This window comes from Camelus ferus, chromosome 13, assembly GCF_009834535.1.
Source record: "Camelus ferus isolate YT-003-E chromosome 13, BCGSAC_Cfer_1.0, whole genome shotgun sequence".
Classification (NCBI taxonomy): Eukaryota; Metazoa; Chordata; class Mammalia; order Artiodactyla; family Camelidae; genus Camelus; species Camelus ferus.
This window is the reverse complement of record NC_045708.1, coordinates 27,769,345-27,793,704: the sequence shown is the minus strand read 5'-3', so window position 1 is coordinate 27,793,704 and position 24,360 is coordinate 27,769,345. Positions and strand designations below refer to the sequence as shown.

At 43.8% G+C, this 24,360-nt stretch overlaps 1 protein-coding gene across 1 annotated transcript in view; it reads right to left on the bottom strand.

Annotated features, from left to right (window-relative positions):
- The window catches only part of MACF1 (microtubule actin crosslinking factor 1), a 311,201-nt gene extending 308,357 nt beyond the window's left edge, over window positions 1-2,844 (bottom strand). The window contains 1 exon segment of the mRNA XM_014560572.2: window positions 2,573-2,844. Coding sequence (XP_014416058.2) covers window positions 2,573-2,792 — 220 coding nt within the window. The 5' untranslated portion in view covers window positions 2,793-2,844.
- Between the last annotated feature and the right edge of the window lie 21,516 nt (window positions 2,845-24,360).

Genomic DNA, 24,360 nt, shown 5'->3' with positions numbered 1-24,360 from the left:
TCTCTCCTGCCAGCAGACACGCCCAACTGCAGGGTGCCAGTTATTTTTAACCATGGTAGTCTCCCCATTTTCAGCCTCCCCAGCCCAGCCCCCTCCTCAAGACAGTCGTGTGGCAGTGTCAGGACGTAAGATCAGCCATGGATGCTGGAAACAGCACAGCGTCCACCACTCCTTTGCTCAGTGGACCCAACAGCATCCCTGGGGATTAAGCCCCCTTGAGTCCACTCCATTTCTAGACTTGGAATGTTAAACAGCAGGCAAATGACCCCCTGGGACACTTCAGAAAAGCCTGGAAGGGGAATTCATCACAAAGGGATCTATACGTCCAATCGTCTTTTGGTATGTGCAGGGGATTGGTTCCAGAACGCTGGCAGATAACAAAATCCAAGGATGCTCAAGTCCCTTATCTATAAAATGACATAATACAGTTGACCTCTGTATTCACAAGTTCCACATCTGCGGATATGGAAGGCCCACTGTACGCATGTGCAACGGAGGATGGGGCTAGAGGGTATAAGGAAGGGAGGAGGCCTCCACTCTGCTGCCTTTTGGAGAGTGAGGGGTTTGTGAATCCAGAGACCTCTCCATGGCAGGAGGTGGGGGAATCCTTCAAGACTGGAGACAAATAAAGCCGTTCCTGCATCCTAGGGACAGCTGTAAAACTCTACTGACTGGCTGATGTCATAGGCCCAAAGGTCTCAAGAAGGACTAGAGTCCTTCCTCCAAGGGCTGCCAACTGCCCACCAGAAGGGGTTCAAACTCTCCAGCTTGTCTTCCAAGTCTCCTTCCTTGAAGCTCACCCATCTAAAGTCCTCTCCTGATTACATGAGCCCACATAACCCTCTCCCTGCCTAGCTTTTCATCACAGCCCACTGCCTGTTCCTGGATCACAATCTGTCACATATTATCCTTTAAACACTCCTTGCATTCATTCAGTCATTCAAACCTGCTTGATCTCCAACGTGCACAAGGCCCTGTGCAAGGAGCTGGGGGCAGGGGGGAACATAAACAAGACACGGTCCAGAAGTGCTCACCAACCTGAGGGAGTGACGGGCACCCTGTGGGATAACCGCTACACTGCACAAGGGAACACAGTGGAGAGAAAGACATGAATACGAGAGCGGAGGAGGGAGCTCTGGGTACCCCTGGGGGCATTAGGGACAGAGGAGGTGGCACTTACAAGAGGAGGAGGGGCTCCTAGCACCTCACAGAGAAGAAAGTTCGGGCATGGAGGTCTGATCCTGCAAGATGCACACCTGTAGGGTCAAGGTACACCTCAATGGGGCAGGGGGCCTGCAAGTAGAGGGGATTTTGATGGGTGTTCATGCTACAGCCTTTATTCCACAGGCAACGAAGAGACAAAGAAGGTTCATAAGCAGCTAACAGAATCAGGTCTTTGCATTAAACAAAATATTCTGTCAGTCTTGGGGAGGAAGAAGGACAAGACCGAGAGAATGATGGGATGGCCATTGGGAGGTCCAGGTGAGAGATGATAAAGCGGAGGGGGCAGGGTGCATTGTCTGAGAGACACAAAAGAGGCCGCAGCACAGGCCTTGGTGATGGATTGAAAGTGGGTGATGTCACTGAATTTGTTGCAGGCACTGCTTCGTCTGTCTGTCTGTCTGCATTCTGGCACCAGCGCCTGCTGAGATGCTGAGCACAACCCACGGAGGAAGCTCTGGATGCCTTTGGTGGAAGCAGCAGAGAGCACTTCCCCTTTACTGAGCCAAAAGCCGTGCTAAGAGCTTTACATACATTATCTCATCTAATCCTCAAAACAGCCCTATACAGGAAGCATTCTCCAGATGAGGAAAATGAGGCTCAGAGAGGGTGAGAGACTTGCCTGGAATCACACAGCTGGTAGGTGGCAGGGCCACAGTCTAACACCTTGCCTCTCTGACTCCAAAGTCTGGGTTCATGACCACTGTGTTGCCCTGCTCTGCTGTGTGGCAAAGGGGCAGCAGCCCCAGCCCTTGCACTGCAGAAAAGGTAAGCTTGGCCCACACTTTTAGAAGGCGATGTGAGTGAAACTGCCCTCTCCAAAGACTTTAACCCAAGGACATAACCCCATGGAAGTCGTGTTGTTATTCATAAAAATGTTCACTGCAGCCTTGTCTACTGTGGCAAAAAAGTGAAAATGAGTTGGATTTTTTAAACCATGAAATATTACACAGCCTTTAAAAACGGTAACTATAAAGCCTAAGACGTAATATGGAAAATCTTTTTGATGTAAGAGTAAGTGAAAAAAGTCAGATCCAGGGTGGTACATGAGCCATGAAGGCAGATGCATGGAGACTAGAACTGCAGGGGGACAAAGGCGGGAAGAAGGTACAGAAAGGAAGCCGAGCCTTAGGCTAGCGCACAGGGACTGGGAGAGGCAAACTTTCCTCTTTCAAATTTTTCTTTAATTTTTTTTCATCATCTTTCCCATAGTAATAGTACCAAACTGGATTCCAGCTGGCTTGTCAGAGAGCCCTGGGAGGGCCCCTCACTCCCCACCCCGCCCTAGCCAGACACCAGCCCACTCGCCCCGCGCTCCCAGGGCACCAAGCCCACTCGGGGCCTCTCTTACCGGCCACTCTGACCACAGCACGCTCCGCAGGGTCCAGCACCGAGTCCTGGCTTTTCCGCTTTTTCTGCTCATGCAGTGGCAGGTTCCAGGGCAAGGTGTCCCCTGGGGGACAGGGAGACAGGCTTCCTGACCGCTCACTCCTGTAAGACCGCTCGCTCCGACATGACCGCTCACTCCGGCACGACCGCTCACTGAGCGTTTCTTCATCTGAGGAAGACATGGCCCAGGCAGAGGCAGCAGCAGGAGGGCCTGGGGGCCCAGGGAGAAGGGATCTGTAGGAGAGAGGAGTGCATGTGAACAGACCAAAGGGGTCACATAAGGGACACTGAGACTTGGGAGGCAGAGGTTCTAGTCCTGGTTCTGCCACTCACTTGATCTCTTTACCTCTCTGAACCTCAGTTTCCTCATCTGGAAAGTGGGGATGATGATATTACATGGCAAAACTAATTCACGGGGTTAGGGGGAAATCACACAAGGTAATATATGTGAAAGTATCTATAAATCTTAAAACACTATGTAAAAGTTGGCGCCTATTACTAGTAAACACTATGATTGTTACCTGGTACATTTGGAGGATTAAGCTTACAGGTCCCACAAATAGAAAGATATGGATTCAAATTCTACCCCACCATTTACCAGCTGTGTGATCCTGGGGAAGTCATTTAACCCCTCTGAGCCTCAGCATCCTCATCTATAAAATGTGAATGATAACAGCACCTAACCTCACAGGGTTGTTTGCAAGGAATAAATAAATCCTGCAGGTAAAGCAATTTACAGCACCTGACGTCCAATAAGCAGTCAATAAACAGCATATATTATTACATTCCTGTTCTACTTACCTCTCAGGAATGTTATAAGGATAAAATGGGGCAACAGATGGGAAGTGTTTTCAAAAAGCTACAGCATGATCTCAGTGGTAGGCATGAAATAAAGCATAAGCTAGAATAGGCAGAAATTCTTGATTTCTCCTATACTGTCTCTGGCAAATATATTAGAAAAAGTACTAAACTGGAAGTAAGACAGACCTGGGTATAGCTTCTAGTTTGGCCACTTAAAATTGGTGTGATCTGGGCCAAGTCACTTCACTTCTCTGAGACTCAGTTTCCCCATCTGCAAAATGGGGGTAATATTTCAAGAGAGGATGTTTCAAGAACATAGGGAAATGCAAATGTAAAAACCTGGCTGGTGCTACGCACGGCACACACAGGCATTAGCTAAAATGTTCATTTGCCTATTCTGTTCCAAGGGCTGTTGTGGAAATGAGTGGCACAGCATGGAGGTGGGGGAGGTGGTACAGAAAGTCAGTCTTTCAGGTCAGTTTAGCTAGTGGAGGGATCTGAGCAGAAACATAATCACTCTGGGGCCAGCTGGGCTCCACCAGCCAGACTGGGCAGCCTTCCCTCAGCCAGGCCAAGCTCACTTCCTAGAACCATCTGCTATACATGGCCCACCACCCCAATGGCCTCCGATGAGCCCGGATGGTGCATGCCTTCAGCTTCTGCCTCCCTTCAGGCCCCAAACCCAGCCCGAGTAACTAGCTCTCATTTTGGCTCCAGGTCCACGAAGGGCAGGAGATTGTCAACTTTCCCTATGGGGAATGCTCACACACACACACACACACACACACACACACACCCGGCTGTGCAGAGACAGTGAGGGGGCCTAAATGGCTGGACATCATGGGTCTCTGGGCACAGCTCCTTCTGGGTTCTGGGAATCTCTGGAGCCTGGAGGTAACAAAGGGCAGAGACACCTCCTAGGTCACTGGCAGATCCCCACCAAAGGCACGGAATGAGGAGAGATAACAAAAGACACATCAAACGGTGAAGGAGGCCTCTAGGCAGCCTCGGGCAGGACATCTCCTCTATCGGCAGCATTTGGGCCTTTTTCCCATGGAGGATCAAGAAGGAATTCAGCCCCAGAAGGCAGAAAGGAAAGGACTCACGTCCTGGCATAGCTTTGCCCTTTATCCCAGCATGTAACCCCCTCCATCACCTTCAGGTCCCTACCTCCCACATCTTATAGCCAAGTCAGATGCATGAATGACTGCCTCCACCTTGAGAAATTCAGGCCGTTCTTCCATCCCTACCGTCATCCCAGGGCAGGAAAACGCCCCTCCTCTTATACCACCTGCTTCATCCTAGAACCGCCCATTCCTCCCCAAGACGCCCATTTTACTACAAAGGCCCGCTCATCCAAGGCCTCCTCCCGGAGAAACCGTCCCTCCTCGGCTCTACCTGGGTCAGTCTCCCGACCCTCACAAACACCTGTTTGACCTCAGGGTTCTCGCCCCATCCCTCGATCACCTGAACCACTCCATCAATCCCCGATTCACGGGAGCGCGCGCCCACGCCCCCAACCCACTCCGAAGGTCTCCGGCCGGGTGGGTGACGGGCACCTCACCTGGAGCTCTCAGGCGGCGGGCTGGCTTCCCCCCTCGCCCCTACCTGCTTCTCCACGGTGGGGGAGCAGCGCGCTGGGAGCCAGGGGCGAAGCGGGTGGGTCCGCGTGCCCGCCGCGCGCGGCTGACAAAGAGCGGGGCCGCGCCATTCGGACGCGCGACCAAGGACCGAGCCGGTGCCGGGACCAGCAACCGAGACCCGGAGCCGGGAAGCTACCTTCCCCGCCCGGCCCTGACCGGCCTAGGAGGGCTCGGTGCCCCCATTTTCCCGGAGAACACGCCTCCCTTTGGCCCGGGCGGCACCCGCTGAGGGGAACCCCGGGTCCACACACTCGTCGCTGCCCGCCGCCCGCCGCCGGGGCTGCAGGTGCGAGGCCCGGACGGCCGCGATGCCCGCGCCTGTCAACCCGCCTTCCTGCTGCCGCCAGCTCCCCGGGCTCGGGCGCGGCCACCCAGCGCGATCAGGCACCGCGCCCCGGCCGCCGCCTCGCACCCCGTGCCGCGGGGCAGGGAGCCTGCCGCCCGCCCCGCGCCCCGCGCCTTACCCTGGGAACCGGAGCGGCGGAGGACTGGCAGCGGCGGCGGCAGCAAAGGCGGCGGCAGCGGGGCGCGCCCCGAGCGGCAGCGCAGCGGAGGGGAGCGCCGACGAGCCGAGGGGAGCGGCTCCCACAATGGCCGAGCTCGCGGCGCCGAGCCCCCCGCCCCCCGCGCCCTAGCGGCGGCGGCTGAAGCGGAGCCGGCGCAGCCGCCCAACCCGCTCCCCCACCCCCGGCGCCGACGTCGCCCCCCGCCCCCCGATGCGCGCTCCCCGCCCTGCACCCCACCCGCGGCCGCCTCCGCGCGCCCTCCGCACTGACCCGGTGTCCTCTCGCTGCCCCACAGCCCTCTCTCTCGGTCCTTTCCCCCGGCGGCTCCTCCCCTGCGGCCGCCCGTGTCCCCGGGGCCAACTCATACCCCCACATTCCCCGCCCTCGGCTCCAGCGCCCTCTCTGTCCCGGCCCCGCGGCCGCTCGCTGACCCGGGCCTGGCTCACCCGGCCCGCCCCCTTGGAGCTTCTCACCCTGGGTCCTCTGGTTGGTCGCTCTACCAGGCTCGGGGGCCGTCTCTCAGCCCGAGACTCTGTTCTCGGACAGCCCGTTCCACTGCCTGACCCCCTTTTGCCTCCTTCCCCTAAACCCAAATTCCGTCCTGGCTTCTGGGGCTCCTGCTCCTTCTCTCGAGAGCATCCGGCGGCCCACTTACCCGCCGGGCTTCAGGAACTGAACGTAGGAGGGACCAGAAGGAGGCCCCATCTTCCCCGGAGGGGAAAGGTCAGAGGGGAACCAGGCCCCAGGAAGAAACTGACTCTTGTTTAAGCAGCAGCAGCCCCATTCAGAGGCTTGGAAGAGGCTTCTTCCACTGAGAAAACATTTATTGAGCTCTTTCTGTATGCTCTGCTTAGTAATACAGTAAATAAAAGCTAGGATTGCCTTCAATGCTCTCCTAGTACAGATCCTTGAATATGTGCAGAGAAGGGAGGGTATTTACCTAAAGTCACTCCACTAGTAATCTGTACTGCAACAGCTACCATTTGGGCGCCTGGGTCATGCCACACCTAATCCTCACCATGCTGTTCATTCATTCATTCAACAAATATGCGCTGAACATCTACCCCATGCCAGGCCCTGTGCCCAATGCTAAGGATTCCATAATGAGCAAGATACACATGGTCCTTGCCCATTGACTCCACTGGACTTAACAGTGAAGATGGACAATTAGATATAAATCATAATGCAGCCCAAGAGGCAGTATTAAGTTCAATACTTAAATTTCTGGATGAAATTGGAAACTGAGAAATGTGAGTTAGAACAACTTACAGAGGCCTTTGACTCTCAAGATAAGAAATTTGGTCTAAATTATATGGTTATGAGCAGCCAAGGAAAGTGGAAAGCAGAAGAGTGAAAGAAACTAAGGACAGGTTCAAGATGGGTGTAGATGGTTTTGCTGAGAGACTACTGCAATAGTCCCAGCAAAAGGTAATGAAGCTCTGATCCTGGAAAGGGACAGTGGGGATGGGAAAGGATGATTTCCACTTACTGAAACCTTCCAGGTTTCTGTTTGCATGCATTCTCCCACATTAAATAAGGGAAAGGAATTATCATTTACTAAACTCCTACGAAGGACTAAGTAATGCCCTGGGTATTTTGTGTATATTATCTTGTTAAAACCTCCCCCGTAACCTTGTGCAGTAGGTATCTTTATTATCTTCATTTTACAAGTAAAGAAATAGAGACTGTGAGAGATTAAATGACTTACTAAAGCTCATGAAGCAAACTAGTGTTGAGCCTTGGGTTAGAGCCAGCCTTGTCTCCAAACCTCATGCTCTAACTATCAATCTTCACTGTCTGAAGCCAAGGCAAAGAACCCAAATTCTTTGTCTCAGTCAAGGGTTCTTTTCCTTGGCCTACAGATACCATGTAGACTTCCAGAGAAAGGTCAGTAGTCCACAGTTGTAACATAGACTGTACCTGGGCCAGTCGTGCAGGTCCTTGTGTGGGGTGTTTCTCCACAGAAGCCTGCAGAGGCCTCAGCCCAGGAAAATCCTCCAGCCTGATTTTGAAGTTCCTTTATGCCTTGAGGCTAGAGGCAATAAAGGAATCATCCTCAGCTTAGAAATGAGTGCAAAAGCCCTTTCCTGGTTAGAGGGGAACATGGGTGCCAAGGGGGAAGACAGGCTAAAAGGATACTGAGAGTATGGGGAGCCCAAGTATGAAGCTGACTCCCCACAGGGACCAGGATCTGCGGGCAGGGCCTTGGGAGATGGGGCCAGCGGAGGGGAGAGCTCATGGGGGACTGGCTGTCAGGTCCCCTAGGAAGCCTGCAGTCCCAGCCTCTCTGACTAGACAGCATCTAAAGGTTTTCCTCTTCTCCAACCTCAATGTCCTTCCTAAATCTGACCACCAATCCTGTCCTGAATTATTCATGCTGTGGGCTGTGAGAAGGTGGAGCTTCCGGAAGCTTCTGGAATTAGGATTTAGGACATTCGGTTGTTGTCTCCCTGGGGCTCTAGCTCCAGCCGTGCTACCCTGGGATTGAGCTACTGGTGAGACATGCCCAGCTTTTTGCAGCTGGCAGCCGGCCAGTAACCTTGTGCTACTGGGCTTTGATTTGTTTCAGCAATTTTTTTTTTTTTATTGAGGAATACTATGTGCTGGGGACTGTTTTGAGTTCTGTCGAGAACACAGTTGTGAATCCGATCAGGTCTTTGTCCTTGAGGATTCACAGGGTGGTACAGGGGGCAGGCACTAAAATTATTCCCTTCTAAAATGTCCTCTGGGTCTGGTAAGTACTCCCTTCTACTGTCCCTATTTCACCAATGGAAGGTCTCTGCTAATTGCCTCCAGAAGTTTGTGGCCTTGGGAGTAGGGAACATCACACTCCAAACACCCGAGCAGCATTATCTCCTTGGAGGGGCGCCAAAACAATTTCTTACAGCATGGGCCTATTTGGAGTCCTGATCCAGGCCCCCAGACTGCTGCTTGGGCCACCAGCCTTCCAGACATATCAGAAGAATGACACTCACTCTCTAACCCATCCATTCAGCAAACACTAATTAAGCATCGACTCGGTGCCAAACACAAAGCTTTGTGCTGATTCATTTTTAAAATGAACTAGACAAACACGGCCCCATACTTGTGCTGCTCACAGTCTAGGTGGGAGATAGCCAAGCAAAAGGGCAATGATACTTCGACTGATTGGTGCTGAGATGGGAAAGTACAGGATACCCTGGGAGGGAGCGCAGAGAAGGAACACTTCCTAGAAGCTTGAGGCTGGATAATTTTACCAGGCATTTCATCCTTGTCTTTCTAGGTCCTTGTTCTAATGGAAACTCTTTCAGTCATCCAGCTTCATGGAAAAGCTTGCTCTTTAATACTGGCTTTTTTTTTTCTGCTATTTTCCTTTATCCCAGTATCCCATCCTGTTCCTCTGGACCCTCTGGAATCAGACGAGTGTCCAACTGAAGATGAAGATGAATCATGAGCATGGGTAAAGACAAAGCTATCCAAACAGAGGAAATAGTACAGAATCCCCAGAATGGGAGGGACCTTACAGATGTCTTAGCTCTGCCTAGAACATTTTCCCTCCCACATTTCTCTGACTGATTCCTCCCATCCATACACTGCTGATATCCAGACTTAACATCCCATCTGCACCTCCAGCTGTCATCTCTTTCCTCCTAGCCCCAGACTCAAATCCAGCTGCTCCTTGACAGCCCCATCCCCACCTGGATGTCTCATAGGCGTCTCAAACTCACAATGACCCACGTAGAACTCTTGATACCTGCCCCTACCACCCACAAAACTCTTACTCTCCCAGTCTTTGCCATCTCAGAAGAAGGCTCCACACCTGCTCATTTACCTAAGTCAAAGATCCAGTAGTTACTGCTGATTTTTCTTTCTCGCATTCCCCTCATCCCCATCAGAAAGCTCTGACAAACTGCCTCCATAGTGTATCCTGAATTCATCCTCTGCTTCCATTTTTCTATTACTACCTTAATCCATTGCTCACCTGGACAAGGGCACTAGCCTCCTGAATCACCCGTTTCTACTCTGGCTCCCACACCTTTTCAATCCATGAAGCAGCCAAAGCAAAACCAAAGTCAAAGATTAAGTCATATCATGTCACCTCACACACCGTTCCAGTTTGCACTTAGAATAAAATATAAACTCCTTATAATGGTCCATAATGCTTTACACGATCTGGCCTTTGCTTACACCTAATCTCAAGACCCCTTAGTCACTGGATTCCAACAAATCAGACCTCTTCCTTTAATAAACTGATCTCACTCTCATCCTAGGGCTTTGCAAAGCTGTTCTGGTTGCCTGGGATACCCCTCCCTAAAATCTTTGCATAATTGGTGCCCTTTTTTATCACCCAAGGTTCAGCCTGTGCAAAGAGTCCTTTTTTTGTTTAATCTTTTTTAATTGATTAATTTTAAATTGAAATAACTCAATTCTTTTGGGGGGATAATTTTATTTGTTTGTTTGTTTGTTTTTAATGGAACAAAGAGGTCTTTGTTCCTTCTAAAGTAGTCACTTCCTTTAAACCCTGTTTTGTTTTCTTCATAACATTTATCACTCTGTCATCGTCTTGCTTAGGTGTTTACTGGTTTATTTTCTGGCTTCCCAACCAGGATGCTTCATGGGAGGGAGGACCCTGTCTCTGCCCTTCACTGCTGTATCTTTACAGAGCCTGGCACATGGTAGGCTTTCAACAGACCCTTGTTGAATGAATGAAAGCTTGAATCAAATGAATCAATGAAGTGAGAACAGCAGAGGAAGAGACTTGCCAGCAGAGATCAGTATGTATAAAAACCTGAAGTTGAGAGGATAGGATGCTCAAGAAATTGAAGCAGTTTGAAAAATTGGCATGAAGAACTCTACGGGTAAGTTGTCCAAGATGAGGCTGGAGAAGTAGTCAGGCAAGATGATGGAGAATGTTGGGTTTCAGACTCTCTTCCAAGTTCCATGCAAAGTCATTGAAGAACTGATTTTTTTCCAGCTTTACTGAGGTTTAATTTTCAAATAAAGTTGTAAGATAATGAGTGTACATCGTGGTGATTTGGTATACATAGACATTGTGAAAGGATTCTCCCCATTATTTAATTAATACATCCATCACCTCACATATTTATCTTTTTAAAAAATTTTTGGAGGGGTAAGAACATTTAAGTCATACTCTCTTAGAAAATTTCCACTATACAACATAGTGTTATCAACTATACTCGCCATGTTTTACATTAGACTTTCAGAATTTGTTCATCTTATAGCTGAAAGTTTGTACCTTTTTACCAATCTTTCCCTATTTCCCCCATCCATCCCCTGGCAACCAGTTTTCTAGTCTCTCTTTCTATGAATTTGACTTTTTTTTTTTTTGATTTCACACATAGGTGATGCCACACAGCATCTGCCTTTCTCAATCTGGCTTATTTCACTTAGCATAATACCCTCAAGGTCCATCCATATCGTTGTAAAGAGCAGAATTCCCTTCTTTCTCATGGTTGACTGATATTCCCTTGCATATATACACCACATCTTTATCCATTCATCTGTTGATGGACACTCAAATTGTTGTCATATCTTGGCTACTGTAAATGATGCTGCAATGAACATGGGAGTGAAGATGTCTCTTTTATATTCTATTTTCATTTCCTTTGGATGTATACCTAGAAATGGATTGCTGCATCATATGGTAGTTCTATTTTTAATTTCTTGAGGGACCTTCTTACTGTTTTCCACAGCGGCTGCACCAATTTGCATTCCCATCAACGGTACACACGAGTTACATTTTCTCTACATCCTCACTAACACTTGTTACCACTTGTTTTTTTGATGATATTCATTCTAACATTTTAATCAGGGACGGGGCGTCCTCCAATATGCATGCTAGAAAAAAATCACTCTGGGTGCTATAGGAGAAAAGACTAAAAAGAGGATAAATTGAGTGTGAGAAAGCTACTGATAGGTGCCAGTTAGAAGACATTTAAACTTGTCCTGACAAGATTGGACAAGATCTTGGACAAGAAGGACAGCAGTGAAGATGGGCAGAAGTGCGCAGAATCAGAGGTATTTAGAAGGGCTTCAACAGGACTTGAGGATGAACTAGATTTGGAGGGTGAGGGAGAAGAGGTGCCAAGAACGACTTCCAGATTTCTGTCTCAGGTAGATTAATGGTGTCATTCTCTAAGGTTACACAGAAGGAGGAACAGGTTTCGGAGAAAGATGCAGTGTTCATTTTTAGGCATGCTCCCTTTTAAGTAATTTTGGGCTACCCAGGGGAGATATCCAGGTCTGGAGCTCAGGAGAAAGGCCAGGGCTGGAAATAGATTTGGCGATTGTCTGCATAAGGATAAAAAGGTGAATCCACATTGTACTCACCCAGGGCAAGCGTGAAGAGCAAGGAAAGAAGAGGACTGAGGACAGAGCCCTGAGCTGTCTCAACATAAAGGGGTAAGTGGAAGAAAAGAACCCAGAGAGGCAGGAGAAAAACTAGGAGAGTCATGGAACAATGGAGAGGCCATGTTCAGTACAGAGGGAGTGGCTGAAAGGTTGAACATGAAGAGGAATGAAATTGACATTGCTTAAGCCAGTCAGTGATGGGCTCTTCCTCTCGCCATGGGGACTGGTTTGGGTGTGGACACCGGACCACTTCAGATCAGAGAGACACAAAGATTGGAAAAGATTCCTTACTCTCAAGAGAGTTACCAGGGGACACTTTTGCTGTTGCTTTTCTTGTCATCATCACTGCTGTCATTTCAGTTACTTGGCTCAAAAGACCTTTGGACTTCGTAACAATGAAACTTATTAATTAATTAAACAAGTACTTATTGTGAGCCTATTGTGTGCCAGGTGCTGTTAGAGGAGCAGTGGATAAAGTGATAAATAAGACCAAAGAAGTTTCTGCCCCCCTAAAACTTGAATTCTAGAGGAGAGATATTAAACATATAACCAAATTTGCAGTGTGATGCAGTTATTTATAAGCGCTAAGAAGAAGAATAAGGCAGAAAGGAAAACATGACACTGGGAGCTGCTATTTTAAATAGGGTGGGGAGGTCAGGGAGAGCCTCACTGAGGAGGTGGTATTTGAGCAGAGACCCAAACAGAGCAAGAGAGGCCGCCCTGTGACCATCGAGAACGGTGCTGTCCAATAGGAATATAATGTGAGCCACATGTGCAGTTTTAAAATTTTCTAACAGCCACATTAAAAACCAGTAGAGAAGCAAAGTAGTTGCCGGGGGCTGGGGGAGGGAGAGATGGATGAACAGGCAAAGCACAGAGGATTTCTAGGGCAGTGAAACTATTCTGTAGGGTGGACACATGTCATTATACATTTGTCAAAACTCATAGAATGTACAACACTAAGTGAACCGTAACGTAAACTATGGACTTGGGATGATAATGATGTGTTAATGTAAGTCCATCAAGTTAATGATGTGGGATGTTGATAGTGGGGGAGGTTGTGTGGTTACAGTGGGAGGAGTTACATGGGAACTCTCTGTACTTGCCATTTAATTTTGCAGTGAACCTAAAACTGCTCTAAAAATAAAGTCTATTTTTTTTTAAAAAGTAAAAAGCAAAAGGTGAAGTTAACTTTAATAATATATTTCAGTAATATATTTCCAATATCAGCATATTCAGTCCTAACAACCATCCTACATATCTAACAGACCCAAAATATTATCATCTCAAAAGGTAATCACAATAAAAATATTAATTAGATATTAAAAAAATTTTGTGTGTGAACTAAGTCCTCAAAATCCCATGTGTGTTTTACACTTTAAGGCACATCTCAGTTTGGAGAAGCCACATCTCTGGACTGTGAGGAGCTAGTAGGTTCTGCATGGACAGCGGGGAGGAAGAAAGATTCAGGCAGAGGAAAGAGTAAGTGCAAAAGTGCCGAGGCAGGAATGGCAAGAATATGTTTTGTGTGTTTGAGGAGAGCCAGGAGGAACAGAAAGGAGTTGGGGTAAATGGACGGTGGGGTAGAAGATGAGGATGGTTGGAGAGAAGGGCAGGAGCTAGTTCCTGGGGGACCTTGTACAAAGCAGTTTGGGACTTAACTCTAAGTGTGATTGGAAAACTGCTTAAGGGCTCTGAGCAGGGAACATGTTGTGTCCCATTGTGACATGGGATGCAGTGCAGATGTTCCTTATCATTCTGCTGTTTCCAATCACAGACGAGGTAGTGTGGGGCCCTCTGTCCCTCTTTTGCTGCTCAGGGGAACCCACCACTGCTCCAGTTTCACACTTGCAGACTAGAGGCCCAGAGATGGGGGGCCCGCCCCAGGATACACAGTGGGTCTTCTCTGGTTCTTGGTGATTGGATGTGAGCAGGCTCAGCGGACTTTTGTGGGGAGAAGCCAGGCTGGAATGAGTTGAGGAGTGGGAGGGAGGCAGTTTGGCAGTGAAGGGAAGGAGGAAGGAGGAAGGAGGATGAATAGGATAGTAAGTGGAGGGATGTGGGGCTGGGAGTTTGTTTTTAAGCAGGGAAAGATTTGGGCATGTCCGAATACTGATCTGAAAGAATAAAGAGGGAGAGGTTGGAAAGAATGGCATATGGATGGTGTGAGGTTCCTAAAGAGGCAGCAGGGACCAGCTGTAGAATGCAGGAAGGCTAAGCAATGATGCAGGTAGGGGACTTGGGGGCAGCAGGCTTAGCTGCCTCTGTTCCAGCCATCCAAGCCCCTGTCCCTTCACTGTCTGGGACCTGCATGCTCAGCCCTGCTGCCCACTCCTCTTTGCTAGTCGCTCTAAACCTCCCCCAACTCCCCCCCCAGACCAGAGATGATGCTGTCAGGGGCTGCTCCCCGCCATCTGCCACTTCTCCATTCACTCTGAGCTCCTGTGCTCTGGCTAGGGACGGCTGCTTAGAGCCTGCTTCTCCTTTACACGCTTCCATTCTCTTGTCCCCCGTTCCTGGATGCTGAGTCACTCTCCCTTCCCAGGCCTCTGCATGAGCCTCCTGGTTCTGACACATAAAACTCAAATATCTACCATGAGTTGAACCCTTTCTGTGCAGGCATGGTGCTAAATGCTTTGCAAATGTCAGTGTATTCAGTCCTTACAACCCTACAAGTTATGCGCTGTCATCATCCCATTTTACAGAAGAGGAAGTTAGGGCTCAGACAGGATAAGTGGCTTGTGCAAGGTCTCATAGCTTGTACCCCCAGTCTCCAGAATAGTATCTGGCACATAATAGTGCTCAATAAATTATTGAATGAATGAATGAATAAACGCTAGCCTCTGAGAAGGCTGGTCAAAGCCCAACCAGAGAGAAAGCACTGAGATGAAATCAGGCAAGAATACAAGGCAGGGACCCAGTGCCCGGAACTGCCCCAAGGGAAGATTTGGTTATAGGAAAGAGACAAAGTTCCAGAATTCAAGCTCAGGACTTCTTCCCCAACCCAGTGGGAGGGATCTTATAAGCTAAGCTTCAGCCAGTCAAGGACATTGCATTTCTTGACCATAATAATTCAGGGAAAAACACATAAATGGCTGCTGTATTCTTTATAATATCTGTATAGTATTCCATTGTATGGATGTATCACAATTAATTTAACCAGTACCCTATTGATGGACTTTTAGGTGATTTCAAATTTTTTGCTATCACAAACAATACTGCCATGAATAACCTTGCATAATATGTCAGTTCTCACATGTGTCAGATCTGAAATATAAATTTACAGAAGTGGAATTCCTAGGTTAAAAGATGTAGGCATTTATAATTATCATAGATATTGCCAAATTGCTCACCGTTGAGGTTGTGCCAATTTATACTCCCTCTTGAAGTGTGTGAGATCTGCTTACCATATTCTGATCAAAACAATATTACCAAAATCTTTGATCCTTGACAGTCTGAAAGGCGAAAAATGAAATGCCAGTCCAGTGTTAGCTGGCATTGCTCTTACTGTGAGTTACAGTGAGCATCTTTTTATGGGTCTAAGAGTATATCTTTAAATCCTACTACTTAAAAAAATTCCCTGAAGTAAGAAGTAAAGATTTGCTTCTAATCCTAGATCCTCAAATCAATTACTATCGAAGTGTTATTGTGTATCTTCCAGACTTTTCCCTCAGTTCACATAAAAATATTTATATAGATAATTTCAAAGAAAATAGATGTGTGTGTTTGTGTGTGTATGCAATATATCTGAACTCTGAAACTTGCATTTTCTTGTTTTTGTTTTAATCTTTTGTCAGTCATGTTTTTGGTCATTATTTCAAATGTCTTGCTTTTCTTTTAATGTAGATCTTTTTCAAGGTCTGCCCCTTCTTTTTTATGGCTACTTACTATGGCATTTGGGGTAGGCTATAATCTATTTTACTATTTCTTCTTTGACACTTTGATTATTTCCAAGTTGTTAAATCTAAACAATGCTACAAGAAATATTCTTCCACACGCATTTTTATGTACATATGCTATTATTTCTTTAGGCTCTGTTCCTAGAAGTGGTCTTTGGCTGCTGTAAATGATAAGGGGTCTGAAGCTAAGTAGGTTGGTCTGGGATGGGAAAGACTTCCATTTAAGCATTTTATCTAACGTCTTCTTATAAAAGAAGTCCATTTACCAATTTGTTCTTAAACCTGAACTTCCCTTTCATATCATAAATAGTGGTGTATATCCCTGAACAAGTAGCATTACAATTCATCAGTGGCCAAGGATTCTTGAGTGCCTGCTGGGTTGTAAGGATGGAGAGAGATAGAGGGATATAGAAAAACCTGCTCTCCAGCTCACAGTCCAATAGGGAAACAAGATACAGAAAGACAAATAACAATCTGAGTGATACAAAGAGTTATCGCCCTTGCTGCAGAATTTCTTCCGTGATATACTGGAGCATTTCTTCTCTAGGATGAACAGAGTATAACCTGAGGTTGGCTAGTTTTATGTGCTTATTCCTTGGACCACAAGGAGAAGGAATGGATTCAGATATGTTAGCAACAGACATCTAAATTATGCCATTAGGCTGGAGGCCAGAGCCTCTACCTCCTCTCCAGCCTCGGACAAAACTAGGCAGTCTCAAACCCCCGGTGATAGAATTATTTACCTTTCTTTACACTGAGGCTGGGAAAGCACTAAAATCTGCACGCTGGGTGCCCCAGGCCGATTTTGAGGTGTTTGCACCATTAGACGTAAAGTTCTTATGAGGTTTTCTAAACCAAAATGCTGTCGGCAGGGCCTGTGGTGGTTCCATGTGTGCTCAGTGTGTCTGTGGTGGGATCAAACATGCTTTCCTTATTGAGGAGCAGAAAATCGCTGTGAAAGTGTTAAAGGCACAAGCACAGAGTTAGAAAGCTAAATTTAAAGATGAGGCTTTAAAAAAAAAGCAAAAAAAAAAAAAAAAAAAAAAAAGAGGCTTCCTCGAGCAATCAAAAACAAAATAAAAAAATAAACAACAACAACAAAATTATGTGGCCCAAACAAAATATATGTTTTCAACCTGAGTTTTTCTAGGCCAAACACTGGTATAGTCTACCTTTGCCACCCAGAACCTTACAAATCAACATTAGTTACTGGGCACGTCAACGCAAGGGTCCCTTTGTGTCTTCAACATCTGACAGGGATACACCAGGTCAGCGTTTACCAAAGAATGTATGTAGAGGAGATCCTTCACTTAATCACGCTGCGAAGAACATTTTTCCAAATAAGGTCATTAACCCACTACACATGATATGGGTATACCACACTTGGTTTAACCATTCACCTATTTGAGAGACAGTTTGGTTGTTTCCAGGTTTGAGCTATTACAAATAAAGCTGCTGTGAACCAGCACCTGTGGGTTTTCATGCAGACATACATTTTCTTTTATCTGCAATAAATACCCAGGAGTGCAATTTCTAGATTGTATAGCAAGTATATGCTTAGCTTTTCTAAGAAAATGTCAAACATTTTTAGAGTGGCTGTCATTTTACATTCCTGGGATGTATGAGATTTAGTTTATCCACATCTTCACCAGCATCTGGTATTGTCACCTTTTTTTTTTAGCTGTTCTCATAAGTTTGTAGTGATAACTCATGATGGCCTTAATTTACACTGTCCTAGTGGCTAGTGATATTGAACAGTGTTTCGTACACTAATTTGCCATTCATATTCACTTCGGTGTAATGTCCCATCAAGTCTTTTGTCTATTTTCTAGATAGACTTTTTGTGATTTTTACTGTTGGGTTTTGAATGTGCTTTATAAGTTCTAGGTTAGAGTCACTGGTCAGATACACAGGTTTTAGATATTTTCTCCCACTTTGTTTTCCCTTTTTATCCTCTTAACAGGATCTTTCACAGAGCAAAACGGTTTTGATTTTGATGAAGTCCAATTTATCTTTTTTTCCCCTTTTATGGAATGTGCTTTTGATATCATGCCTCAGAGCTCTTCTCTGAGCCCTAGGTCCTAAAGATATTCTCCTACGTTATCTTCTAAAAGTTTTTATAATTTTATATTTAAGTCTGAGTTATTTATACTCTGGGCTAATTTTTGTATAACGTGGGAGGTTTGATTGGTAGAGTTGGGTGTTCCGTTGTTGGTTTTCTTTCCCTACCCTTCCTCCACTGAATTGCACGAGGCTACTTCTGGGTTCTCTATTCTGTTCCACTGATCTATGTGCCTCTCCACCTGCCAATACTGCATAGCTGGATTACTGTAGCTGTATGATAATCTTCAAATTGGGTACAGTGATTCCTCCTACTTTATTCCTCTTTTTCAAAATTGTTTTAGCTATTCTAGTTCCTTTGCCTTTTCTTACACATTTTAGAATAATCTTGTCTCTACCTACAAAAAAAAAAAAATCTTGCTGGGATTCTGATAGGAATTTCATTAATCTTATATATCAATTTAGGGGAAATTTAAATCTTTACTATGATGAGTCTTCCAATCCATAAATATGGAATGACTTTCCATTTATTTAAATATTCTTTGATTTCTTTCAAAAGCATTTTGTGGTTTTCACTACATGAGTTTTGTACATGTTTTATTTGATTGCATCAAAACATTTCTTTTAGTGATAATAGGTGGAATTGTATTTTTTAAATTAATTTTGGTGTCCATGTGTTCATGGCTAATACTTAAATACACAGTAGTTTTTTATATGTCAATCTTGTATTCGGGGACCTTGCTGAACTCACTTCTTAGTTTTAGGAATGTTTAAAACAATTCCTTGGGATTTTCTGCATAGATCATAATGTCATCTACAAACAAGGACATTCTTATTTTTTCCTTTCCAGTCCGTATGCCTTTTATTTTCTTTCCTATTCTTGTTGCATTGCTAGAACTTCCAACGCTGTTGAGTAAGAGTGGACATCCTTGCCTTGTTCCCATGCTTAGGGGGAAAGCATGCAGTCTTTCACCATTAAGAATGATGCTAGTTGTAGGTTTTTGTAGATACTCTTTATCAAGTTGAGGAAATTCCCTGGTATTCCTACTTTTCCAGGAGTTTTTTTTTTTATCATATGTGGGTATTGAATTTTGCCAATGCCTTTTCTGTATCAATTTATTTTTCTTTAGTTTGCTAATTTGTTGGACTAAACTAATTGACTTTTGAATGTTGAATTATCTTGCATCACTGGAATAAACCCTACTAGGTCATGGTGTATAATGTTCTTATCTATTGCTGAATTCTATTTCCTAGTAATTTGTAAAGAATTTTTGTACCTATAGCCATATTGAAGGATATTTGTCTGTAATTGTCTTTTTCTTTTTTTTTTTTTTTGGTATTGTCTTTTTCTAGTTTTGGTATTAGGTACCGTTGGCCTCTCAAAACGAGTTAGAAAATACTTCCTCTCTTTTATTTTCTGGATAAGATTGTACAGAATTGGTGTTAATTCTTTTTTAAATGTTTGGTAGAATTCCACACTGAAACCATCTGGGCATGAGGATTTCTTTTTTGGGAGTTTTAAAATTATAAATTCATTTTCTTAATAGTTACAACATTATTCAAATTATCTGCTACATATTCAGTGAACTGTAGTCGTTTGTGCTTTTTAAGGAATTGGTCCACTTCATCTAAGTTGTCTAATGTATATGTGTAGCATTGTTCACAGTATTTCCTTACTTGTCTTTATTTCTTTTTATCCCATTTATTAACAGTATTCTTTTATTTGTCCTGATATCTGCAGGATCTGTAGTGATATCTTGTTTTATTCCTAATATTAAGAATTCCTGTCTTCTCTCCTTTTTGTTAGTCTTGCTATAGGTTTGTTAGTTTTACTGATCTTTTCAAAGAACCAGATTTTTGTTTAATTGATATTCTGTATTGTTTTTCTCTTTCAGTTTCATAGATTTCTGCTCTTTATTTTTCCTCTGCTTTTTTCAAGTTTACTTTGTTCTTCTTTTCTACTTTCTTGAGGTGGGAGCTTAGGTTATTATTACTATTTTCTTGTGGTCATTTCTTTTATTAACTCTCAGTAAAAACCAAGCAAATGGTAACTTTCAGTTTTATGATGATATGTCTAGAACAGCTAAACTCCTATTCTTCAGATGTATAAGTTTCTCATGACCAGGAGCTCAGATGATTGATTTGAGAATTTTCTTCATTAGATTTGAGTCTTTTCCTTACATTAGAAAAATATAAATGTTTAGGGGTATAATTTCTATCTCAGCACTGTGTTTGCTGTGTCTCACAATTTTTAACATGTTGTATGTTCAATTTCAGCCAGTCTAACCATACTTTTTATTTCCTTTGAGACTTCTTCCTTGATTCAAGGATTGTTTGGAAATGTGTTACTTAGTATCCAAGTGGTTGGAGATACTTCTGGAGATTGTCTTTCTGTTATTGATTTGTAGTTTGAGTCCATTGTAGTCATACACTCTGTATAATTTCAATTCTTTTAAATATGTTGAAGTTTATTGATGAATCCAGGATATGGTTCATCTTGGTATATGTCGCATGGGTGCTTGAAAGAATGTTTATTCTGCTGTTGTTGGGTAAACTGTTCTGTAAATACTGATTATATCCTGCTGGTTAATAGTGGTGTTGAGTTCTGTATCCTTATTGATTTTCTGTCTAGTAAGTTTGTCAATTGCTGAGAGAGAGGGGTTGAAGTCCAACTTTAATTGTAGATTTGTCTATTTCTTCTTTATTCTATCCATTTTTGTTTCACATATTTTGCAGCTCTTTTGCTTGATGCATAACATACATAGTTAGGTTTGCTGTGTGTTGCTGATGAATTGACCTTTTTTTCATTGTGTAACAACCCTCTGCTGCCTTAGTCATTTTCTTTGCTCTGAAGTCTTACTTTATCTCATCTTATTATAATCACTCCTGCTTCTTGTGATTAATGTTTGCATGTTATTATCTTTCTCCATCCTTATACATTCAGCCTATCTATATCATTATGTTTTAAGGGAGTTTACTTTAGACAGCATGTACTTGAATCATTTCTTTAATCAACTCTGTCAATCTGTCTTTTTTTTCTCCACAATTCCAATATTTTACTCAAGCCAAGAAATCACAGCAATCTCATTAAAATGTGATTTTTGAGAATTGAAAAGTTTTGTTTTATGTGCAATTTAATTAATTTTTATTGAAGTATAGTTGATTTACAATATTATATTAGTTTTAAGTGTAAAATGTAGTGATTCATTTTATAGATTATGCTCCATTTAAAATTACTACAAAATAATGGGTATATATTCTTGTTGCTTATTTATTTTATACATAGTAGTTTGTTTCTCTTAATTCCATACCCCGATCTCACCCCTCCTACCTTTCCCCTCCCCACTGGTAACCATTAGTTTGTTCTCCATATCTGTGAGTCTGTTTCTATTTTGTTATATACATTCATTTGTTTTATTTTTAAATTCCACATGTAAGTGATAACCTATAGTATTTGTATTTCTGTCTGACTTATTTCACTAAGCATAAAGCTCTCTAGGTCCATCCACATTGTTGCAAATGGCAGACTTTCATTCTTTTTTTACGGCCAAGTAATATATATATATATTATTGTATATATATGTCACTTCTTCTGTATCCTTTGATTTGTTATTGGGCACTTAAGTTGCTTCCATACCTTGGCTGTCATAAATAATGCTGCTATAAACACTGGAGTGCATGTACCATTTCAAATTAGTGTTTTTGCTTTCTTTGGATATATATACCCAGCAGTGGAACTGCTGGATCATGTGGTAATTGTATTCTCAGTTTTTTGAGGCATTTCCGTACTGTTTTCCATAGTGGCTGCAACAGTGTACTAGGGTCCCCTTTTCTCCACATCCTCACCAATATTTGTTATTTGTAGACTTTTTGATGATAGCCATTTTGGCAGGTATGAGGTGGTATCTCATTGTGGTTTTGATTTGCATTTCTCTAATTACTAGTGATGCCGAGCATTTTTTCATGTGCCTGTTGGTCATCTGTATGTCTTCTTGGAAAAATGTCTATTCAGGTCTTCTGACCATTTTTCAACTGAGTTTTTAAAAAAAATACTGAGTTGTATGAGCCAATCTCTGTCTTTTAATTGGTGTATTTAAACCACATTTAACACAATTCTTGATATGTTAAGGCTTAAGCCTATCATTTTGTTTGTTTTCTGCTTGTTCTCTCTGGTTTTCATTTCTCTATATTCATTTTTCCTTTGTCCTATGGGTTACATGAAATTTTTTTTTTTTTTAGAATTACATTTTGATTTATCAGATTTATCAGAACTCAGTGTTCTGAGTCCATCTTCCTGTATACTTTTTTCAGTGGTTGCTCTAGGTACTACATTATATACACATAACTTATCATAATCCACTGTTGCTAGCACTTTTCCAGTCCAAGTGAAATGTGGAACTCTGACCTCTCTCTGTAGTGTAACTGTCTTAAATATTTCCTCTGCATACATTGAGAACCATATTAGACAGTGTTATAATTTTTGTTTCTATAGTCAAACATAACATTCAAGAGGAGAAGGAAAGTCTTTTGTATTTGTCCATATATTTGCTCTTTTTGTTGTTCTTTTTTCCTACTCAGTGTTCCAAGATTCCTCCTGCTACTATTTCCTTCCTGTTTAGACAACTTCCTTTAGCAATCCCTATAGGGTTAATCTGCTGGAAATTAATCCCCCTAGTTTTCCTTCATCTAGGAATGTCTTGATTTTCCCTCGGTTCTGAAGGATGTTTTTGCCAGGTATGATTCTAGGTTGACAGTTCTTTTCTTCTAGAATTTGAAAAATCTTGTTCTACTTTCTTCCAGCCTCTATGGTTCCTGACAAGAAATCTGCCATCATTTGAATCATTTTCTCTCTATAAGCAGTGTGTCATTTATCCCTAGCTGCTTCAAAGATTATTTTCCTTGTCTTTAATGTTCAGAAGTTTGACTATGATGTGTCATGGCATGGGTTTATCCTTTTTGAGCTTTGCTCGGCTTTGTGAACCTATAGGTTTATGTCTTTTGCCAAACTTGGGGGAATATCAGCCATTATTTCTTTGAATACTTTTTCTCCTCTTCTTCTGTGACTTTGATGACTTGAATGTTAGATCTTATACTCCCACATGTCCCTGAGGCAATGTTTTGGTTTTTTGTTTTGTTTTGTTGTTTTTCAGTCTGTTTTCTTTTTGTTGTTCAGATTGGGTAATTACTAGTTTTCTGTCTTTAAGTCCACTGATTCTTTCTTCTCTTCATTTTGCTGTTGAGCCCATGCATTGAGTTTTTTTCAGTCATTGTATTTTTTTAGATCTAAAATTTCCACTCGGTTCTTATTTCTATATTACACTGTTTGGCTGAGGCTTTATATTTCTTTGCTGAGAGTTTCTATTTTTTCATTTGTTTCAAGTGTGCCTGTCATTTAACACCCTGAAGCATTTGTATGATGGCTGCTTCAAAATCCTTTCCAGATAATTATAGTTTCTATGTCATTTTGGTGTTGGGGATCTATAGACCGTCTTTTCTTAGTCAAGTTCAGATTTTTCTGGTCTTGGTATGACAAGTAACTTTCGATAAAGACCTGGGAATTTTGGATATTGTGTTGTAAGACTGGATCTTATCTATGTCATATGCTTTAGCAGGCCTCCTCTGACATTGCTTCTGTGGAGAAAGGGGGGATGCTGCCTCATTACTGTCGGTTGGGTGTGGAAGTCCAAGTTCTACCCTTGACCTCCATTGACACCTACTGCTGGAAAGGGGTGGGAATTCAGGTTTTCTGTTTGGTCTTCAGTGATACCACGCTGGCTGGGAGAGGAAGGGGTTCCTCCTCACATCCTCCATTGGCACTGTGGGGAGAGATGGGCATGTTATTGCTGACTAGTAGTGAAAGTCCTGAGTAGATAACTAGGTCTCTTCTGACACCACCCTAGAGGGGTGGGGGAGAGGTGTCTTATTACAGCCTTAAAGGGTAGAGGTCAAGGCTTTCCACTTGGCCTTGGCTGATGGGAGTAGAGGTGGGGCTGGAGTTAGAAGTATTGTCTAAAGGTTGTCTGTCTTTCTAGGCTGCTCCTTGTCTGGGCCTCTGACCAGAGAAAGCAGGCTTTTTTCTTGGGGCCTTTGTCTGTACGCATTGGCATTTTGGGGTTGCTGGCGTCTCCAGTACCCAGTCTGACATATATGAGGCAAAAAGAAAACTCAGGGAAGTCACTGCTGAGTCATTCCTTGGGTCTTGTGATCCCTAGCCAGTCTGCCTTCTTCTCTTTCAGAATCTTATGTTTGTTTTATATATAATGGCCAGGATTTTTATCTGTATTTAGCAGGAGGAATAGGGAAAAGTATTTCTATTGCATCTTTCCAGAAGTGGAAGCTGTTCCACATCCTTTACAAAAGTAAAGGCAACATTTGAAAATCACATTATTTCCCATAAAAGTGTAGACTTCTGGTTTCTCTTGAAACATTAGAAGAGAAGTCATCCTAGCCTGCACTTCTGCTGGGTAACAGTTGGCTGGAACTGGGCAT